Source organism: Nipponia nippon, unplaced genomic scaffold (assembly GCF_047370975.1).
Source record: "Nipponia nippon isolate SJK-2023a ecotype South Korea unplaced genomic scaffold, ASM4737097v1 scaffold_3, whole genome shotgun sequence".
In the NCBI taxonomy this organism is placed as follows: Eukaryota; Metazoa; Chordata; class Aves; order Pelecaniformes; family Threskiornithidae; genus Nipponia; species Nipponia nippon.
Genome location: NW_028262347.1, coordinates 64,979,607 through 65,001,703, shown reverse-complemented (window position 1 = coordinate 65,001,703; position 22,097 = coordinate 64,979,607). Strand labels below are relative to the sequence as shown.

Below are 22,097 nucleotides of genomic sequence, written 5' to 3'. Positions count from 1 at the left end.
CTCCCCTCAGCCTTCTTTTCCTCCTTTTTTTCCAGACTAAACAACCCCAGTTCCCCCAGCTGCTCCTCGTAAGACTTGTGCTCTGCACCCTCCACCAGCTTTGTTGCCCTTCTCTGGACGTGCTCCAGCACCTCCATGTCCTTCTTGTAGTGAGGGGCCCAAAACTGAACACAGTATTTGGAGGTGCGGCCTCAGCAGTGCCGAGTACAGGGGGACAGGGGGACGATCACTTCCCTGGTCCTTCTGGCCACACTATTCCTGATACAAGCCAGGATGTTATTGGCCTTCTTGGCCACCTGGGCACACTGCTGGCTCACATTCAGCCAGCTGTTGACCAGCACCCCCAGGTCCTTTTCCACCAGGCAGCTCTCCAGCCACTCTTCCCCAAGCCTGTAGTGTTGCATGGGGTTATTGTGACCCAAGTGCAGGACCCAACACTTAGCCTTGTTGAACCTCATACAATTGGTCTCAGCCCATCAATCCAGCCTATATATTTGTGTATACAAACAAAATTGGCTACTTTCTTTGAATATTTCTGAAATACCTCAATATTCTAACCTTTTTTCCCTTATCATGTTAATAAAGTTACTCATTACATCCATTCTCACTGTGTAAATAATCTGGGTCATTCAAAATTGGGGCTTTTTTCCCAAGCAATAAAGTATTTAACCATCAGCCTTTTGCCCCTTTTGCATTCCTTCTCCTGGAACACAAGCATCAACAACAGCAAACAATTCAAGCTCCCAAGCATCTGAGCACTGTATCAGTCTGAAGTCAGGCTTGCTACATCAGAAAGAGAGAAGGAAATCTTTAAATAACTCACTGAGAATTTGACTTGGCAGCTTTCCTCCCCCAGGTAGCAGAGGTCCCCAGAAACATTTGTCTCCAGCCACAGATGCTCTCCATTCACAGCATTTTCCTGAGAAAAGATGACTGTTAATCTGGTTTGTGAAATTCAACCACGTGAGTATACAGAAAAAGAGATCTGATTTTCACCACAAATTTAGAGAAAAAAAACAAAAAACAAAACACACACAAAACCCAACAACCAATCAACCATGTGTTGTTTTGTTTTTCTACAACACAAAGCCATGACAGTATTGTCCTGGCTGACCACCCCTGCTTCAAGGATGCTGATGACACAACGAATGTCATGCCACTAATCAGAACCAAAGTATTTTTGTGTACAGTTGAGTAAAACTTTGCCCATGTTCTTCCCACATGCTGCATAGTTTAACTAGGACTCTAGATTTCATAAGCATGAGATGTACACAGAATTTTAAAGAAACAGAAAATCAAAAGAGATGAAACAAAAACATAACTACTGAACTTTCAATTGGAGAAGCGCAAAAATTTGAGAACCAGGCCCAGAAGTGCAACATACTGACTACAGATTTAGGATGATGGGACAGTTTAGACAAGGAAAAATGCTTCCTTTAAAATGGCTGGATCAACACTGTATGTTCATGAAAACATCAACAAAACATTAAGTGGCCAGGAGAGACCAGACTTTAATTTTATACCTGAAAGAATGATACATTCAACTGAGAACACTCTCAAAAAAAATCTACCTAGCACACTGACAATTAGTAGTGATTAACAGGGTAACATCTGATTTTTCTTTGACAGCCTCATTTGACCAAACCTGTACCTTAATTCTATAAAAATTTTTGTTCTGAGGAAATTTGATTGTAGAAAGGCTACAGTTTTCACTTGACTGTTATCTTGGCTTGACTAAAAAGCCTAAGAAGTCTGCTGTACACTACTTGAGCAAAGTGAATAAACAGAATTGCTGTTCAGCCAGAATTAGAGCATGATGGAAAATGCTTTGACAGGCTCTGACATTTGGTTCCCACACTGCAGAAGTCACAAATGATGATGCTTACCAAACAGATGGCGTCCGACAGCAGGATGCTCTGAAATAGCCATCTTGGTTAAAATAATTTATTTAAAATACCACTGACAATTTCAAAGTGATGAAATGAGAAAGCTTCTCTTGCGATGTGGATTTCTTAGGTAATGCGGAGAAGCAGAAGTGGCAAAATCCTTTGCCTTCTGGAGTACAAGCGCATCCACAATAGCCAAGACCTATGCAAGTCTGCATGTGGTGCCTACCACAACTATGGTGCTCACTTCAAATAAACCAAGAGGACAAGAACAACATTGGTTTTTTTTCTGGTGAGAGGTCTACTTGTCCACAGGCCTTCTAACTTCATCAGAAACATTCCCATTGACATCAGACTCGGTATTATCCTTCAACACAAGGGGCTGGTTGAGACTTGGATTCAGTCTACTGCCATTGCACCCTGACTAATCTTCATTTAGTGGCACACTATTCTATACCTCCATTTCTTCTCATCCTTTTGTCTGCCTGTCCACCTGAACTGTAGACTCCCTGGGACAGAGATTTTCCTAAACTGTACAGCTCAGTGCACGATAGTTTAGGTCAGGCTTTTCAGCACTTTTATAATGCAATATAGCTTTTAAGATCTTGAACTAGCTTAAGAAATTCTTCAAGCCTTACTCAGATGGTAAATTATTATCCGATTCTTTCCCTTCAAGCTTATCTTTATGTTAAAGCAATTTTCTCTGGCAAGAACTATATCAGTTTTACGGCACTTCATGGAAGCCTAGTCACATCATACTAATAAAATTACTATGCCCACAATGTTGCCCAACGTATTAACTTCCTGTCTAGTTTATGAGGAGCCAGACATGAGGACCAAAGCAGGAGGATATGAGCTCATCGAAGAGTGTTTGACCTGAGCACATTCTCTGCTGACGAAACAGTGCAAACTCAACATTATAACCCAGAGCTAAATTTTATAGATTATAAAAGGTGTTTTGGAAGGATCAACTCTGAAAGCCAAGTAAGAAAGCACACAGCTCCTGGGAAATAAGTTTTAATGAGGAATCAAAATTCCATTAAAAAAATAAATTAAGCGCCCCTTCATTCAGACCATGTCCACATAACTTGCCATCCAGGATTTCTAAAGATAAAGTGGCCTGTTTCTATAACCTAGTTTAGACTGATTGTTCCAGACTGTATCATAGATTCACATGTCTGACTTTACATCACAGTGTAAATAAAATTAGTAAGTAGTCTACAAGGATGACCTTTGTAGTTCATGCAATGATAGAGTTCTGACAAGACTAGATAATAAAAATGTAAATAACCTGATCTGCTATAAGTGGCACACCTCCAGATACCTGCTGCCACAAACAATTTCACAGCACTGTGTGTGAAAACTTACAATTTCAATTCCAGTAAACTGGCATTTGAAAAAAATCTTCTTTCATCCTGAATCAGAGCAAAGAGCTGAGATTTCCCAAGATGAAATGTCCTCCCTCAAAAACCTTTGCCTGTCGATTACTTTGTCTCAATAAGATCAGAGGGAATTATTTGAACTTCACTGTTTTAAATTTTGTAGAGCACTGTCATTTATATGATGAGACATTCTGTTGCCAAAAATCAAGATGATGATATAGTCAAAGGAAAATGCTTTGACCTTTTCCAAGCCCAAATTTTCATTCAATTCTAATAGGAAATTTTGACAAAAATCGATGCATTTCTATGAAGAATTTTGACTTCAGCAAATCAGTATTTTCTACTCCAAAATTTACAGGCAATATTCCACAATGTGGTGGACAAAAGGGTACTCCATCTACCAACACATAAGCTGACAAAGGTCACTGGGATCACCTCTAGTATGAACTCCTGTTTAATGCAAAACTAAAGCACAGTAAAGGCTACATCATCACTTGCATATTTTGACACAGATATTTTTCCACAGGAGTTTTGAGTTCAGCAACCTTTTCATAAACAATTTCCCAGTTTGATTTATTTTGCACTTGATGTCTTTATGTTGGCTTTAGGAGTAAATGGCTACTAAACAGGCAGTTGTCCTCTTTCTGTCCCTGACCCCTTAGACCCCAGTCTCATGCTTTTGCCATTTTCCTCATGCTGGATCTAGTGACTGAAGCTACACATGAATCAGTTCAACTGATAGAAAAAAACAGATAGCTTTTATCTATCAAATCAGCTAGACAAAATGACTCACCCTGTGACCACACAACTGTTAGATCTGGCACAAGGAGTGGTGGGTTAAAGGTGGGGTCAGTGGGACCAATGCTTTTGACACCAACTCAGTGTTAGAGCAGCTTAGCTGACCTGTCAAATCATGATTTTAGGCTGACATGCTTTGCTTTGACTTGCTATGTAGAAAAGGGATACTGTCCATCATCGTGGATAAAACAGCAATGACTGCAGCCTAATATTCTGCAGTTAAAAAGAGAATTGGGAACTCTGTTTCCTCACCTGACTTCCCAGCCCTTGCAAGTGTGTGGTGTACTCAGTGTCCTGTGAAGAGAAAGAGCCCCTGCTCACTGAAGCAGAGGCAGCAGTGCTTTCCTGGCAGATGCAGCCTGCCTCACAGGGGACACATGAACTCAATATGCTCTCCCAAATGGAGACCTCCCATTTGATTGCTCCTGATCCGTTACCACCTTAATAGCAAACAAAAATAATTTCAGTATAGCAAACATCCCTTGCATATGAAACAGAACCACACACAATCCCCCCTGAAGTCAAAGAAAAATAGAGATTCAAGGACTAGGAGTTCGGGAACGATGTAATTACATATATGTGATCATAACTTGCTGTGCACATTTCACTAATTCAACTAGGTGTATTCTCTTAAGTGCCCCAGCATGGTTAAATGACAGAGCAAGTATTACCATTTTTCTAAAGCCCTGAAGTATCTCCATCCCTCACTGTTCATCAAGCTGCAGTCAGCATGGTTTCAAAAGCAATGCAGATAAACCTGGGTAATTTAATTTGTCATATCAAGCAGCCATAGATATTCAGCCAAATACACCAGTCAGCCCAACTTTCTAGTACAAAGGAGTTGTAACTCTAATTGTAACAGAAGGAATGGAGCTCTCCTCCACTCCTGCCATGACTGACATTCTGCAAAAAATTATGTAAAACAGATTTCTAAAATTAGCCATTAAGAAATTTTTCCCTTTGTTAACACTCCAGTGAGAGAGATGAATCTTCTTACAAATATACATTTGGGTGATAAACTTATGATCAGTATAAATTAGTGCCTAATCTAAATTTAAACAAACTTATTTGTAAGCAAAAATTATTAGCTTTAGCCCTTTTCTTTATGAAGTCACTATCGAGCAGAAACAAGTTTGTTTGGATGTCTTTTTCCCAAATGTCTCTCTCTCACGTTTGGCTTGTGTTTTATGCTTAACTCTGAAATTCCAGAATTTGTAATGCTCATGTTGCAAACAATAGCAATGTCCCAAATGTTTTTCTGTTGATATATATTCTCAACTTTAACTCCACCTTAGCACATTTTAACTTGGGAATATTCTTCATGTAGAAGTCACCTTTTCTTTAATTATTGCAAATGTAATATGTGGACATAAAACAAAACATCACGGAGATACGATACTACATTACTTCAAAAAACTTGCAGATATGTAGGCTCCAACTTTCAGAACCATTTTCGGGTGTTCAACTTTTAGGTCTAGATTCACCACATTCTCTAGCTTTTGCTTCCATTCTCCTTTCCCCTCACCTTGCTTTCCAACATCTCTGCATCAGTTGCCCACTCCTGTATTCTCTGCTGAGCTTTTGAGACTGTTGTTACCATTATCTGAAAGATCATCTGTATGCAGAAGCAGAATAATAACGTTTGTCTTCATGGAGAAGCAATGTCCAGATGATGTCAACTGAGATGATGATTCCCTATGCTCTCATGAACCATTATTTTGGCTGACAACAGCTTAATTTCAGTCCTTTTGGCAGCAATAGGAAAAAATACCTATTTTCAAGAAGGGCACCTTCTGTAATATCACTGCATCCTCTATACTGCTAAAAAAAAAAAGTAGAGATGGCTACCATTTTGAAATATGACAGACCTCTTTTTTTCTCTTTGGATCTTTCTGGAAAGAACATTAGTTATCAAACCTTGATGAAAAAGAAACAGCAAAGTAGGACTACTGATCCTGAACACATTGCTTCAAGTGTCATCTGCACACAAAATTTCAGCAATTTTTAAGTATGCATGGAGCTTGCACTCATCACTACTTATTTAAGTGGAACTAAAGCTCCCAGCACCTCTACATGTTTTTATGTGACTAATGGGATACCTGTACTCCAGGGTTCTCCTTTCTCATGTGAGCATCTGTAACGTACACCTCTTTTGACCTGAATACTCAGTTCCCAATTACAAAACAGTCTTGCAGACACTCTAATGGAAGGGAAATATCATTCAGTGTAAAAATTAGTATAGTGTTTAGGAAATGATAGAGAAACCAAACCGTTCACATGGAAAAGAAATACATTTATCTAGACAGGAAAGATTTCATCATATGTAGAACATGTATTAGTATATTAACACGCTTATTAATTATCTGAAGTGTGGTGTATCACTATGCACTTATAAACACCATGCCCATGAAGGTAAGTGAACAGCACTACTGACTAATGCCAAAAAGACACAGAATATAGTGCAACAGATTCATTGCAAAGTCACATTCACTGGTTATGACCACCTCTCACAGGCCACCTTACTGTCTATTTATCTAGCCCATACTCCATCAGTTTGTCTACAAGGATGTTATGGAAGATAGTGTCGAAAGGCTTGCAAAAGTCAACATAACACCCATTGCCCTCCCCTCATCTACCAAGCCAGTCATCTCATTCTAGAAGGCTGCCAGGTTGGCCAGGCATGATCCCCTCCATAAATCCATGCTGACTACTCTCAATCACTTTCTTATCCTTAATATTTTTGGAAATGCCTTCCAGAAGGATTTGCTCTATCACCTTCCCAGGAATCAAGGTGAGGCTGATCAGTGAGTAGTTCCCTGGATCTTCCTCCTTGCCCTTCTTGAAGGCAGGATTGACATTTACCTTATTGCAGTCCTCAGGAACCTCCTCTAATCATCATGACCTTTCAAAGACAACAGACTGGCATTGCAATATCATCAGCATGCATCTCATCAGGTCCCATGGACTTCTATACATTCAGTCTGTTTAAACGTTCCCTAACCTGATCATCCTCTAACAAAAGGTAAGCCTTCCTTGCTTCAGCCACTGGTGTCAGGTACCTGGGATTCCTGAAGGCAGGCCTTACCAGCAAAAATGGAGGTAAAAAAAGGTCATTGAGCACATTGATTTTTCTGTGTCCTTTGTCACTAAGTCCCCTGCCCCATTCAGCGGTTGCCTAACGTTTTTCCTAGTGTTCCTACTGCTGCTGATACGCCTACAGAAACCATTCTTGTTGCCCTTCATGTTCCTGTCAGATTCAACTCTGGGTTGGCTCTGGTTTTCCATACCCAATCCCTGTGAAACTGAGTTGTGCCTTCTACAATCCTCCTGGCTGGCCTGACACTGTTTCCACTTGTTGTATTGTTGGGGGGATGTGTTTGGGTTTTAGGGTTTTTGGACAGGAGTGGGGTGTGGGGGGAGGTGTTGTTGGGTGGGGGTTTTGGGTTTTTTTTTTGTTTTGTTGTTGTTGTTGTTGGGGTTTTTTAATATTTGAGTTTTGTCTCGAGATCCTTATGCATCCATGCAGGCCTCCTGATGATTTTGCTTGACTTATTGCATGTGAGGATGGACTGTTCTCGAGCACTGAGGATGTGATCTTTGAATATCAACCAGTTTTCCTGGAGCCCTTTTCTCTTCAGAGTCATATGAAATGTTACTCTTCCAAACGGTTCCTTGAACAGGTCCAAGTCTGCTCTCTTGAAGTCCAGGGCTATGATCCTGCTGTTTGCCTTGTTCCCTCTTTTCAGGATCCTGAACTCCATCAGCTCATCATTACTGCAAGCAAGACTGCCCTGACCTTCACATTCCCCGCCTTCTTGTTCTTCCTTGTTTGTAAGTGTGAGATCCAGCAGAGCGCCTCCCCTCGTCAGTTCCTCAATCGCTTGTGTCAGAAAGTTCTTATCAATGCATTTCAGAAACCTCCTGGATTTCTTGTGGCCTGTTGATCCTTCAGCAGATATCTCATGTTGCCCACATGAATACCAGGGCTTGCAAACATGAGGCTGCTTCCAGTTATCTGAAGGTGGCCTCATCTTCTACCCCTTCCTGAACAAGGCATCTGTAGCAGACACCCACAACAATGTTGCCTATGTTGGTTTGCCCTCTAATTTTGATCCATAAGCTCTTCACAGGCTCATCATCCATTCCACAGCAGAGCTTCAAGCATTCCTGCTTCTCTCACATATGAAGGACAACTCCCTGTCCTTGCCATCCTGGCCTTGTCCTTCCTAAAAAGTCTGTATCTATCCATTGTGCCACTTCAGTCATGTGTGGTATTGCACTATGTCGCTGTGATCCCAGTGAGATCACAGCCCTGCAATCTTCTGATATTTAGTAGAAAGTATAACGAACAACTTTTTGCTGCATGTTAAAGTATCCTATGCAACTGAATAGACCCTCTCAACCAACTGATTTTATGCAATCAGGTACAAGTAAAACCTACAAAACTGGTATCACACATTGCCAAATGCCAGTTTTCAACTTCTACTCAAATGCATAGTTTTCTGTTCTTATTAAGATCTATAAGAGTTTTTTGTGTCTTTAATACATATAATTTATGGTATAAGGCTATAATATTTCTCCTCTGAAGAACATTTATCTTGCATGCAGAGATCTCTGTGCATTCACAGAACACAAAGCACAGATCAGTCTCAAGTTTTTTCATTGAACTCCAAGAATGGAAGCTGCATGTTTTCAAATGCCTCTTAATGGACATAACAAGAGTTCTAAGACTTGTAGTCATGGGCCATAAATGCCTACTAATGGGAAGGCAAGAAACTGGCATCAACAGACAAATGCATGATGAAGAAATGAAATAATGAGACAATTTTGGCCAGTGGGAAGCTCAAAACACTAATATACTAGGTGGCTGTCAAGATTTTTGTAGGCACCAAAGAAAGCAAGAGTTAGAAGGCAGTACTTAAAAGGAAATTACAGGATGACTTTGAGCAAAAGCTTATGGTTATTTTCCTTGGGAGTAAATGGCAGTATGAAAATATACAAAGACCTAGATCCACAATGGTACACAGGCACTGTATGAGGTGGCTCAGTGTGTACTTACTTGAGAATCTGGGCTAGAATTGCTTACTTTATCATTTAACTTGTGGGAGCGATGCCTAAAATGGGGGAGGGTGGGAGAAGAGGCTATGCATAAACTTATCACAGGGGCAGGCAGTTAAGGTGGTTCCTTTTTGGTAGGGCATATTCTGCATTGTCCTCTGGCTATAACATCACCTAGTCCAGAGAATGTATTCTGTATGGCCCTGCTGTGAAACAATAGCATTAAATTCAACAGCAAAGCTACAAGTTAACTTGAATTAGGCGTAGCAAATGAGATGAAACCAGGTGTTTGTAAGTACGTGAGAGAAGAAACCTCAGGGATGATAGACAGTAACAACAACAATAAAGCAATACTGTTTCTTATGTAAAGGGTCTTAGATATCACAATCATCAGCTCCATTTTACAGCTAGAGAGGCTAATGTATTGAGTGGCAAAACAATTCATCTGAGCTCGTTCACAAGGTAAGTGGCAGATCAGGGAACGGAAATCCCACTCCCTGAATCAGTGTACTGTTCACAAGATCATCTGATAATGGCAAATCACCTGCAAGGATTTATCAAAAATTGAGACTATAGCCAGGGAATTCTTTCCAGTTATTACTGTGAAGATAACAAGGAGGAAACATTTTCTACTGCAAAGCCAAGTGACAACTTATGTTCATGTCACTTAGACTTTGGAAAGATCTCCCATCATGAGTCCTTGGAGAATCATCCTCAGAAATACTAAAGGGCAGGGTGATATAGATGGGGATGCAACATGCACTGATTAATGCTGTCTTCCAGTGATTAAATACAAAGACTTCCTGTCTGGTTCCAATACATCTTAATCCAAATATCTTTTCACTCTACCAAATACAATTCTGGAATTAAACATCAGTATTTAAAACTTAACTTTTTCTTTTATTGACATGCACATAAACTTTGGTCCATTTCAGCTTTTTCGCATGTCCAAATCGCCTCCCTATTATCTCTTTTACTTATACCATGCCTCAGATTTGAAAAATGCCTTTCTCCCCCACATTCACCAGTTACTACAGCCTGTCAGTTCAGGATTCTCCCAGCCACATATGTCTTCCAGTCACTATCCTGCCCCTTTCCCCACATGCCACAGGGTTGACTCCCTTCTCCAATCAAAGCATGAAGGAAAGCGGCAACGCTGATCTGAGAGGCTGGAACAGCTGAGAAATTGAACTGATCAAAAATCTAAGCCATAAGCCAGGAAGTGCAAAAACACCCTCACACACAACTAAAACTCACAATATTTAATCAGTATTCACCAACCTATATCAAGTCCTGCAGTATTTATGTATTGGGATCACATGAGGTAGCACCTGGTAGAATGAGCAGCAGACAATCAACTTTGAAGAAGAGTAAGTTGTGGTTGCTGCATTTGGGGTTTAGATTTTTTATTTTGGGGTTGTGTTGCTGCTGCTGTCGTATTTTAAGTACAATTTTGAAAGGTGTTTAATTTAGCCTGTGCCTAACCCTTCACATATGTGACTGAGTCTTCAGATTTCTATTAAACAGCATTGATGACTCAAAGCAGGCATGTGTTTTAATATCTTGCTGAATCGGGACCTGGGTTTTTCTGGAGGGAGAGATCAAGGTATTCTCCATAGCTTTTCCAAGAGGATTCTATGTAAGCTTTCAAACTCATTTTAGCACTCTATGTTAAAGTACAGCGCTGTAGAAGATCATAGTGAACCTAATCCAGCTTCCTGCAGCACAGCCTGTAAAAATTCATCCCCTTAAACTTTAAATGCAACAGCTGGGGTTGAAGCAGAGCATACCATCTAGAAAGCCATTCAGTCTTGGTATAGAGAACAGAGATAAACATAAGCCATATCCATCAAAACATAAGTTATCTTCACCTAAAAGCCAATTGGGTGGCTGGTGCCTTGATACTGCAATGTATCGAGTTCTTTACCAATAGCCGAGTGTAAGATCTACTGTATACTTTGCTTTAAATGGGTCGTTTGTGTGACCTACTGGCTTAAGGCTCGCCTTCTTAGCATGTACTAGTGCATAACCACATAGAAGGCGCTTGGGAATGGTTCAAAGCTGTGTCAGGTGAGGTTCAGACTTAACATTACGAAACATTTCTGTACAGAGAGGGTGGTCAAACAGTGGAACAGGCTTCTTAGAAAGGTGGTGGATGTCCCAAGCCCGTCAGTGTTTAAGAGGCATTTGGACAATGCCCTTAATAACATGCTTTAAGTTTTGGTCAGCCCTGAAGTGGTCAGGTAGTTGGACTACATGATTGTTGCAGGTTCCTTCTAACTGAAACATTCTATTCTATTCTAGACAGTTCTAAACTGGCACCTTCTGAACTAGCCCAGAAACATAAGAGAAGCAAGATGGGACAGATGGAAACATATGGCCTCTGTGTCTACAAGCCAGCTTGGGCCCAGAAGAAATCTAGCCATACCTACAAAGCATCGTGACCAAAGATTTCTACTACCTAGTCTACAGACCCAGCCAACTCAATATGAGTCTTCAGCCTTAAATTTTGGCCCATCAAGCAGAGGTACAAAACCCTGCTGTGCTAAAATCAGACCACCTTTAGATGGCAGACCTTGTCACAAAGGCAGTGAGCAAATGTAGCCAAACAGTTCCCAAGCTGGAAAATCTGAACAGCTCTGTCCTGTGCTGCTCAAGCCTCCACAAGTTTTCACGTCTCTGCCTTGTGCTTCATTTTACAATAGAAGCATTTTCCCAATGATCAGCACTAATTCTGATAGCAATGCAATGTCTTATGTTGATTTAAGGATGGAAAGAGCACTAGCCAGAGATACCGCTCAAATTAACTGCCAAAAAAACCAAACACCTACAGTCCACTCTAAGGCTGCCCTTGGTTCCTTCACAGGTCCATTGGAGACTGCAATGTTGAGGGAATGCACAGGAGCCAAGTGCTGGAGACCTGACCTGGAGATTGCTTTCCTGCAAATTGAAAAGAAAAAAACAAATAAATACAATGGAGTGCATATCCAATATAATTATCCACCCCACCCTTCTCCAGAAATCAGAAGAGGCAGTACAGCATCTAATTTCAGCTTGGGTGAAATGGTGCTTGAATACCATCTCCTGCTAAAGCAGTTTATAAAAAGAATAAAGTAATCTGATCACTGAAAATTACTGTTTAATGAAGATCAGTTACTCATCTGGCACTAAGCTGAAATATCAAATCCAGTGGACTACATATGGTTCTGTTTGCCAGTTTCAGTGGAGTCCTCATTCATTACACCTATTCCTTACATGCCAGTTGAACCTGCTGAATCAGTTTATGCATAATTCCAAATAGCCTTTATTGGAGGAATGAAATATGAGTTTATACAAAGAGCACAACATCTGTTGCTTTTACTTAGCTTACAGGTTGGGAAAAGTCATCCATTCAGCATCCAACTACATAAAACAAGACATGGGGACATCACTTAGTCAGGAAGGGGAGTCATACACTACTACCTTTTTTTGATCATATCGGCATCCCTCAAGGTATTACAGCTTCTTTCCACTTATATTTCAACTCTATCTTTTTGGTTCAAAGTCATTCTTACAGCTCTTGAGGCACAGATATGGCTTCCTTCAAAAGTCACAGATGGTGACTCCTCCTGGAGCTCCAGAAGCGCTGAGAGCACATCCACTGCCTGTTTCCCCAGTGGCACCCAGCCCTGCCAGATCAGCCTCAAACAGGTGGAAGGAAGCACAATACACTGCTGATACAAAGCTCAGCTGCACTTGGACAGTAGGTTTCACAAAACTTCATAACGTTATTGTGCTACATATTTTAGCACCTGATGGTGGTGGCCAAAACAATCTTACAGCTTCAGCTGCACTGATTCAGAACAAAAACATCTCAAGGAGAGATCTCCTTTCGTAAGCCAAATACACTCATCCCCCACAAAGTGAAATGACAGTCTGTTTGTGTAAAGTGCATTTTTGTGATACCACTCCCACAGTGCAGCAGCTATTTATAGCATCTCCTAATCTTACTGCTGTCCCAAGGCAATAAAGGTCAATTGAGCCAGTGATGACAATCCAGGTCAGCCATATGCTAAATAAATCTTTTCATTGTCCTGAAAATATACAGTGCAATATATATCCACAGTAAAGGAGCTTGGAAGCCTCACTGCTCACAGTGCATGTCTGGAAAAATTGAGTGGGCTGAATCAGAATCTCTTAAATCCCTTTCCTGTGGTTAGCATCAACAACTCAGCACATTAACATCAGCCTCTGATCATCCAATGCCCCCTTTCCACTTAACAATGTGGGCAAGACATTGACATTAAGATTTTTTCCAAAATATTTTGCATTTAACTAAAACCCATTAGAGGGAAGGAGCCCAAGGAAAACTTTCCTCTACCTGGCAATATATCAGAAAAGAACAATTTAGCTAGGAAGATTTTACGCCATATATGTCAGTACCACATAAACGACACATCTTCTCACTGACTGGAATAAAGCCTTAAAGAAATAAACCACAAGAAACTACTATGTTTTTTTTTTAAATATATTTTTCCAGAAAACAGTGTCCCATATTTGGCAGTCTCCTTCCATGCTGTTTTGGGTATCAATTTAGTTATTAGTGCTTCCTAAACACAAGAGTACATTCTTGTGCCTATTCATGGTTTATAATATAATATAATATATTATAATACGGCCATTTGTTTTGGTGGAAATGGGGCAGTATCACATTTTCCACCCTGCATCACTGACAGTGATAAAGCAAACCATTGGCTACTTAGTCTTGCCCTCATAACAGAGGAAGGTAGCATCCACTTTGTGCAACATACTTAAGCAAAGGTGGGTGAATAATAAAACGTTAGCTATTAATTATTATTTGATGAATAATGCCAACATTTTCAGCCAGCACAGCTTACAGCCTATTACTTGTCAAGCAATACAGACTGTAAAGTTGCATGCATCCACTACACGTATTTACTAAAGCAAAGTCTGTGATGAATATTCCTAGGAACAAATTTATCTGACCAGCCTGAGGACAAGGCTTCCAGCTGGAAGGCAAAAATCAGCAGAGACTTAAAAGGTAAATATGTCTAATGAACAGTCACAGACATCCCAGTGTCAAGCCTTGGATACTGTTTCAAGCCAGAATTAGAGATGTGCAAGCATCCTGCAGCAGAACCTGAGACTTGGCCCACGTTCCTTTAAAAGCCAGCCGAGGCTGACCAGCCTTTTGGGGGAGACTTGGCACAGTTTTGTGCCAACAGCCTGCCCTTCCTCTGCATGCCAAGCTGGATTTATGGCTTTGTCTGGAAAGCACACAAAACACAGCCATGACAATAATGCCTTTTTTTTCAGGTTTATTTTAACATAAAAGCCTTAAAATGATCTCATCGATTGCAAATTTACATGAACCAGCCAGAAGTGACCCTTAGGCCCAGGGGCAAGCTAAAAATGCCTACTTTTACATACCTTCTTATCAGAATTTTGCCTCAGAACAAAGAGAGACACAGAGTGTCAAAACACTGCCTGCACCACAGAAGCCTTCGGACCGCCCCCCCCCCCCCCCCCCAAAAAAAAGGACGTCAAGCTAAAGAGCAAACACATGGCCTAATAAGTGTAAGGCAGACGAGAGAGGGGAAAATGGGGGGGAAAGGGAAGGTATCACAAATCTGATAACAGACCAGATGCTGAGGATCTAGGTGATCATATCTCATATTACTTTAACTAGCAGATTACAATATCTGGCACTTTTCCAACAGTAAGGTAACACAAATGGCTTTTAGTTATCTTTCCCAGCAATTTCATCTCCACTGTGCTGAGTGTGTGAATGAAAACACAGGCTCGACAGGCAGCCCTTCGCATTGAAGCAAAAGTAATCACTGTTCCTCTGATAAGAGACAGCCAGAAAAAGCGAATCTGTGCTTTCATGACATATTCCATTCTTCAGACTATGAAGTCCACAACTTTGTTAAAATGGGCACACCAGCCAGCTTGCTGATGTAGCAACCAACAGCAAGAAAATGTCGCATCATAAGCAATGAGCTCTATTTTGATAATTACTTTTTCATATCCAGTAATCAGTAATTTGTAGTAGATGTTATTATCAACTTAGCTAACACCACCATTGCGAACAAGCATGGGTGCACATACGTGTTTATGTCATTAAATATCCAACAAGCAAAAATATCTGATACTAATTCCATAGTTGATACCATTAAGGAAATTCTGTAACAGAGCAGTTGACTGTCTTGGAAACCAAAAGCAATCAGACATTCAAGCTATCAAGTATAATAATGGTTTTGTCTTTTTTTTTTTTAAAGCATTACATTTTCTTTTTCATTTTGCTGAAAAGTCAGGCGAGACTCAACCTACTTATTAGATCAAAGGATACATATTTGATTAGTGGGGATTTGAGTTTATATCCGAGGCTTTGGCTTTACTGAGCCTTTTCCTCCACCTAAGGCATATAAAAACCCTCCAATGAGTTATTTAGATGGAATAGTTATGCCTGAATCCTCAAAGACCACAAAAGACAATTAGTCAATAGTATGCAGCTCATTTAAGTGCTAGAAAATTCTATTTGGAAAAGAAAGAGTAAGTTAGTGCTGCATGTGGTTAACGGAATTGAGTGTCATTGTAGTTGTCACTGGTGTTGGAGTTGCTGCCTTTCCAGGCTGGGGTTGTTACCCTCCTTTTCATAGGGGCCTAAGGTAACCATAAGGGCCATAGGTAACCTTTGGGGTAGTCTCTCAGCTGTAAGGCTGAGAGATCATAAAAATGCAGACTGGCTTCCACAGATCCTATGGCTAGGACATCTGCCAGGAGAGACATTTTTGGGAGTCTTTTCTCAAAGTTAATCTAGATATTTACTGAGAAAAGGACAATCATTTGTGGAGCAATGTTTAAGTGACAATAGCTCTGCTTTTCTTTGAATATTCAATGTAGATAAACCCCATGCCTGCCAGCTCTCAGCTTTGCCAACCACCACCTGAAAAACCCTGTACAAGGCCAGACAGTACCTGCACACTGAACAATTTATATGCTCCCAAGTTTGTTTGGAGGTGGTTTTCACTCCTGCGATTTGGTGCTTATGAAAGTCATTAACAAAACGTACTGGCTAAACTCTGGCATTATTTAAGTTTTCCCCATGCATCTCTGCTGACTGCACAGCGCTCCTGCAACCTGCTGTTCCCAGCTTGCCTTCCAGGCACGTAGTGTTCTCCTTTCGAGCTCATCACGGGGCAACAACTATTTCACTGTGACATCAAGATTCCCAAATTTTTTGCATTCAATATAAAAGGAGCCCACTTCAGTCAAATCAACTAATCTGTCTGGTCCAGCATCCCATTTCTGACAACGGCCAGCAGCAGGTGTTTAGAGAAGCACTGGCACAAATTGGGTGATCCTTCCCCTGACATACTCCAGTCCCAGCTTCCAGTAATCAGTAGTTTAAGGACTTCCTGAGCTGGAGGCTGCTTCCAGACCTTTGTGCTTAATAGCCTGTAATGGCTCTTTACTCTAGGAATGTGTTGGTCCTTCCCTGAACCCATTTGTACTCTTGGTCTCCACAGCAGCCTATGTAATCAGCAACACAATTTAATTATGGGCAGTGTAAAGTATTTCCTTCTGTCTGTTTTAAAAATTCTGCCTGATGATTCAATTGGTGTATCATATTGTGAGGAACAGCAAGTAATCGTTTGCCTCTCTACACCTTCTGTGATTTTATGAATCTCTATTCATATACCCCTTCATTCACCCTTTCCCCCACCAAGTAGAAGCGCCCTAGATGGTTTAGGCTTCTACTGATACTGAAGCTGTTCTATCTTTGTCAACATTTTCTAGCTCGATTATATCTTTTTTGAGGTAGGATTGCCAGAACTAGAACAAATATCCAAGATCAGGCTGCACCAGAGGTTTATTAGTGGTATCACTGCACTTCCTGCATTGTTCTCTTTTTTCCTTCCCTCATTCTAAGCCCTTTACTTGCCTTATCACTGTGGGCACTGAATTAATCATTTCATAGGAGTACTCCCAGTTATTCGAAGTTCCCTTTCCTGAGTGCTAAATGCTAAGATAAAGTCCAAACCTTAAAGCTTTTTTTTCCGCCATGTGCATTATTTTGCCTTCATCAATCTCACATTTCAACTGCAATTTGCTGCAGAGTCATTCAGCATCATAAGATCCTTCTGCAAATTTTCCACAATCAGCCTGTGCCCACCCCGACTAATTGTGCAGAGCAGCAGCAAGCTTTACTCCCTCACTCTTTGCGCCCTGCGAGCAGCATTGCTCCCATCACAGATCCCCAGCGGTCCCTATTGGTAAACTCCTAGGTAAAACTCTGAAAACCACCCCCAATTGCTAACCACCCCATTGCTTGCTACATTTAAGCTTTTGTTTAACCAAGTGAAGATCTTTTAGCCCTAGTTTCTGTACCAAAAGCCTTTTTCCTACCTCACTGGAAGCTTTCTGGAAGCCCATGGGCACTCCCACAGCCACACCACCCTGGTTCAGGGGCCTTGTGCCTCTGCCAGCAATTTCTGAGAGACTCACAAGTCCTAGCTTCCTTAGGAAAAGCTGTGCTGGCTCTCCTCCAGTACATCACGCTCAGCTGTGCATTTACTAATCCGGCATCTTATCAGCAGTTCTACCAGTTTCTCTGATTAAAACTTGCTGTGGGGTTACCCCATCAGCACTCTGTGAGCCCCTGTGTGACCACCCCACTCCTTTAGGACTGGAGCTGGTTTAAGGGAGCTATTATAAAGCCTTCTCAGCAGTTTCTTATTTGAATTCCATCAGAATACTTCATAAAATCAAATCCTAGTGATTAGTTATTGGTCCTTTTGTCAATGTGGTCTTTAGCCTCTTACATTAACCTTCCCATTTTCCTCAGGTTCATGCAAATAGCAGCTCAGTGTAGGACACTCCCAGACACCCTCAGCAGTGAACACTGATGCAAGAAATTCAATTAGCACTAAAAGAAATAGACTTTTCAAGACTCCTCGTGAAATATTTGGTTATGCATCTGTCATTGCCTGCTGCCCAGGGAACCAGGGTATGGAAAAACAAAGATTTGGGTAGCTTCCCAGCCACCCAACATCAACAGATCTTTCCTCCTTCCCTCTCAACCCCTCACCACACAGACCAGTTTGATAAAAGCTGCGTGGAAACTGGTACATCTCCATGAAACACTGCAGCTCTACGCAGTTCTGACCAGCTTTGCCTTCAGCCTCAAGCCCAGGCCTCCTGCACCTAATAGGCAGATCAGAGACCGACCTGAAGACAATGAAACAAATTTCCACTAACATTCTTACCAAGTACTTCGAACAGCAACCCCAGAGCTCAGAGGTAACTACAGTACATCAACTCCCTGAGTAAGTAAATTCTGGTAGGAGCATTTGGATCTAATGCATCAAATACTATATTCAGCTTGTATTGATCAGGTGCAAGACCAAACATAGCTACTTAGCATTTCTGTGACCATCTCCTTGAGTAAAGTAACAAATCCAGTAGAGTCACAAGTAATACACAGGAATCCTACAAAAGGAAATAAGAGACAAAGCAAAAGGAGCATATTTTCATGGCAATGCACTTGATCCAGACAAAATCATAGGACAGGCAGAACCTGTGTTCTGTAGTTCAAGTGTAGACAAAGAGAGATGACAGCAAATTGGATGGACATGACTACAGTATGATCATGCTATATTTTTTTTTTTTTTATCATATGCTAAAATAATATATACTGATTTTCAAAAAGGGTGCAGATAGTCTATGTTATCACTCTGCCAATCAGAGGAAAATAAGAGAAGATTGGGTTCTTTTTTTCGGGTTACTTCTTGGTGGCATCAAATAATCTTTATTTGATCTGGAAAATAAAACAATACAAGACAGGGAGTGAGGAGGACTAAATCCTCAGCAGTTTAGAACAGCAAAGAGAAAAGTAAGAGTTAATTTTATTTTTTAATGTTAATCTTGGAAATGTTTTCTTGCCTCTCAGATGCTAGCACATTGCTTTCAAAAATAACCTAATTTAAGGTAATTTCTCTACCAGACTAGGATCCTCCGCTGGCATAAGCTGTTTACACAAGCTGAAATGTCATTATGACTCAAGAACTATATGGCCTCACACAAACTATGTAATGAAGTATTCCGATTTTCTTCTTTTCTACAAATCAAATACGTGCCTTGCAGTTTTGCACTGTAAGCTTCAGAGAGTTGTTTTAAATGTGGATTTTTGGAAACTATTTCCATGCCCCTGAATTAAGTGTCTTTTCTTTCTTTGTGTAGTCTCTCCTCCTTGCAAATGGAAACAGTCAGAATTTCTCACCATCCATCTCCACATTTTTCCCGATTATAAGTTTCCATTTAGCAAATAAGGGTCTCACTGAGGTTAAAAATAAAAGTCTTCCATTTCTGAGTGTACAAACAAAACCTGAAAAATGTAATGAAGATCTGTACTCATTAGTCAAGTGAAAAATACTTCAAGAGGCTTTTTTAGACTGAATTTAAAATTTAAAAAAAAAAAAAGGAATATTATATTTTATCCCAGAAGAATTTTGTTACCAAGTATTGATACAAGAATCAAATTCTCTTCTTCCAAGATGCACAAATACTTAGGACTCAAGGAATAACCCAGAACAAAAGCAAGCTTTAAAACAATCCAAAAATAGCAATTTTTTCTTACAAAAGATTAAACACACTCTTTTCTGAAAAGCAAGTTAGACTTTTGAATTCCAAACACATTTTTTACAGAAAGAAGAAAGTCTAGATAACAGAGCAGGGAAGGGAGTTAAGGCTTTGCCTGCACAGTTCTTGGGCCAAAAAAAAAAAAAAAAAAAAAAAAAAAGCCTACATTTACTTTTCTCTAGAGTGACACTTGAGAAAGGCAGATAAAAAGTAAAACTACCATTCAATAACCAAATAAGTTCTATTTTCTCTCTAAGGAAGGAAGCCCAGCAACTGAGATAAGACAAAGCTTTTTTTCTCCCACCTTCCCTTCCCAGGAGCGTACGAGATACAAAAACAGACAAAAAAATTCAACACGTAGTGAGGAATGAGACGAAAAAGGCACAAAGACTATACAGTTCAATGGTACATACTGTTGTGCTTAGAAAAATCTTGTTTTGAGCACCTGGAACAACAGGCCCCTAATTCCTAGCAGGGCTGGCAGCTGCTAGGCTAGAGAAGTACTACCGTGCTCCAAGCACCTGCACCTTTGTCCCCTCCATACCATTGCTGACTTTCTTCCATTTCCTCTGTCATGGTTTGTATGTACCAGACTAAGTCCCAAGAGAGCAGGCGTGCGTCCACCGCTTCCAATTCCTCAGTTTGAAACAAAGTGAAAGAGTTCAGCAGAGGGTGGAGAAAGAGGATGTACTGCAGTGAGTGAATAGCAGATGAAGAAAATAGAAAGCAAGTGACAATTCCCCAGCAAGTCTGTGTAGCAACCTGTTCCTGCAGGACCCGATCCAAAGCTCAAATTCAATCAAAAGGTTTTGATTACTTTTAACAAGTTTTAGGATCAAAGGCTAGAGGCTTAGGGATAAATGTTCAGATCTTTACACAAGCCAAAAAACTAAACAAGGAATGAGGGATCTGGGTAGAAAATATAAATCACAATAAATCACCACCTTCCCTTCTCCCCGTCACCAACAACTGTCTGGCAACTCAGAAATGAGGAAGAAAAGTACACCTGATGTGACAATATTCCCTCTTCCTTCAATGCACAGAAAGCAGAAAACTTAAGAAACAGCTTAAAATAAGCTTCCAGAACTGGAGGAGAAACAGAGCAGGGCTTGAGTCAGAGGCATTAACCTCAGAATACCCAGTGTGTTTATAAAACATGAATTCATACTCATTTAGCCCTGAATAAAACATGAGTTGTCTACCAAAAATACTTATGTTCGAAGCTTATTCTTGATAATCAACTTTGGAGTTACACGTAACCATTCAAAAAAAATCAGTCTCTCTGTACCAAACCTTAACATTTCTGCCTGGAGGAGTGTTTCACATCAGATTAAGATGACAACATCACCTGTGTCATACAGCGTCACAAATCTCACTGGAATCACATTGAGGGCCCGCTGCCTTCAGCACACAGCAGCCACTAAAATGTTGCTGCAGGGAGGGGCGGAGACGCTCTCAGTCAGGAGGGAGGTTATTGGGCTCCCTCCCAACCCCATGGGACAGCTATCACAGGGTCGTGCCTGGATCTGAGTCTTGGAATAGGAGAGCCTTCAGGGGGACACCGAGGCAGAAAAGTGCAGGTGGTACATCAGCTAGAGCAGTGATCTTCGTGGCTGAGAAGAAAGTGGAGATCTTCAGCACTCATTAGCAGCTCTGCTGGATCTAATTAAGGAGATGCTGTAACTGGAGTCTCTTTTTTTTCCTTTTTTCTTTTTTTTTTTTGGAACTAATTTCAAAAATGCTCATTTTTCTCATGATCTGCCCTTTAAACAGTTTCTCTTTTTTTCATCTAAATTCTGTTAAAATATACATATGGGGTGTTTCTTCCTCCCTGTTGACTCACCAGTTGTATACAAGCAGGCTAAAATAACGCACAATACAAAGCACTGTCAAATGCACAAAACAAGCAAACAGCAGGGAGGAAGAAGATTTGTTTTTCCTCCAGTTTCTTTTTGGCTACAGTAATACTGGGTGCTGCTTCTGTAGCACCTATACAGCATCAGGAAAAGACACGGTAAATTGCTGGTGCTCCTTCACGGTCAGATAAATCCTCAGACACCATAACCTGACAGCAGCCTTCCCACTTCAGCCCACCTAGAGCTGGAAGAGATCTGGACATCAACCTCATGACAGGACATGTCATGCTATTTGGACATTATTTTAATTTGAAAGAGATTTTGAGAGTACAAAAGGGACTTGTAATGCCACACTCTTAGCTCTTGTCTTGGTGTATTATTTATTTGCTGGAGTCATTTGGAGAGAAATACTCATTTGAAATGAAGTCACTGAACAATACCACCATGGGATTGAAGGAAAATATTATCTGTTT

The 22,097-nt window shown here is 40.7% G+C and overlaps 1 protein-coding gene across 6 annotated transcripts in view; it reads right to left on the bottom strand.

Annotated features, from left to right (window-relative positions):
• Positions 1–22,097, bottom strand: part of DGKI (diacylglycerol kinase iota) — a 227,515-nt gene that overhangs the window by 137,721 nt on the left and 67,697 nt on the right. For all 6 annotated transcript variants that reach the window (XM_087765034.1, XM_087765035.1, XM_087765040.1 and 3 more), the window contains 2 exons: positions 11,956–12,064; positions 824–919 (listed from right to left, as the gene is read on the bottom strand). In XM_087765034.1, coding sequence (XP_087621160.1) covers positions 824–919; positions 11,956–12,064 — 205 coding nt within the window. The remainder of the gene's footprint in view (positions 1–823; positions 920–11,955; positions 12,065–22,097) is intronic.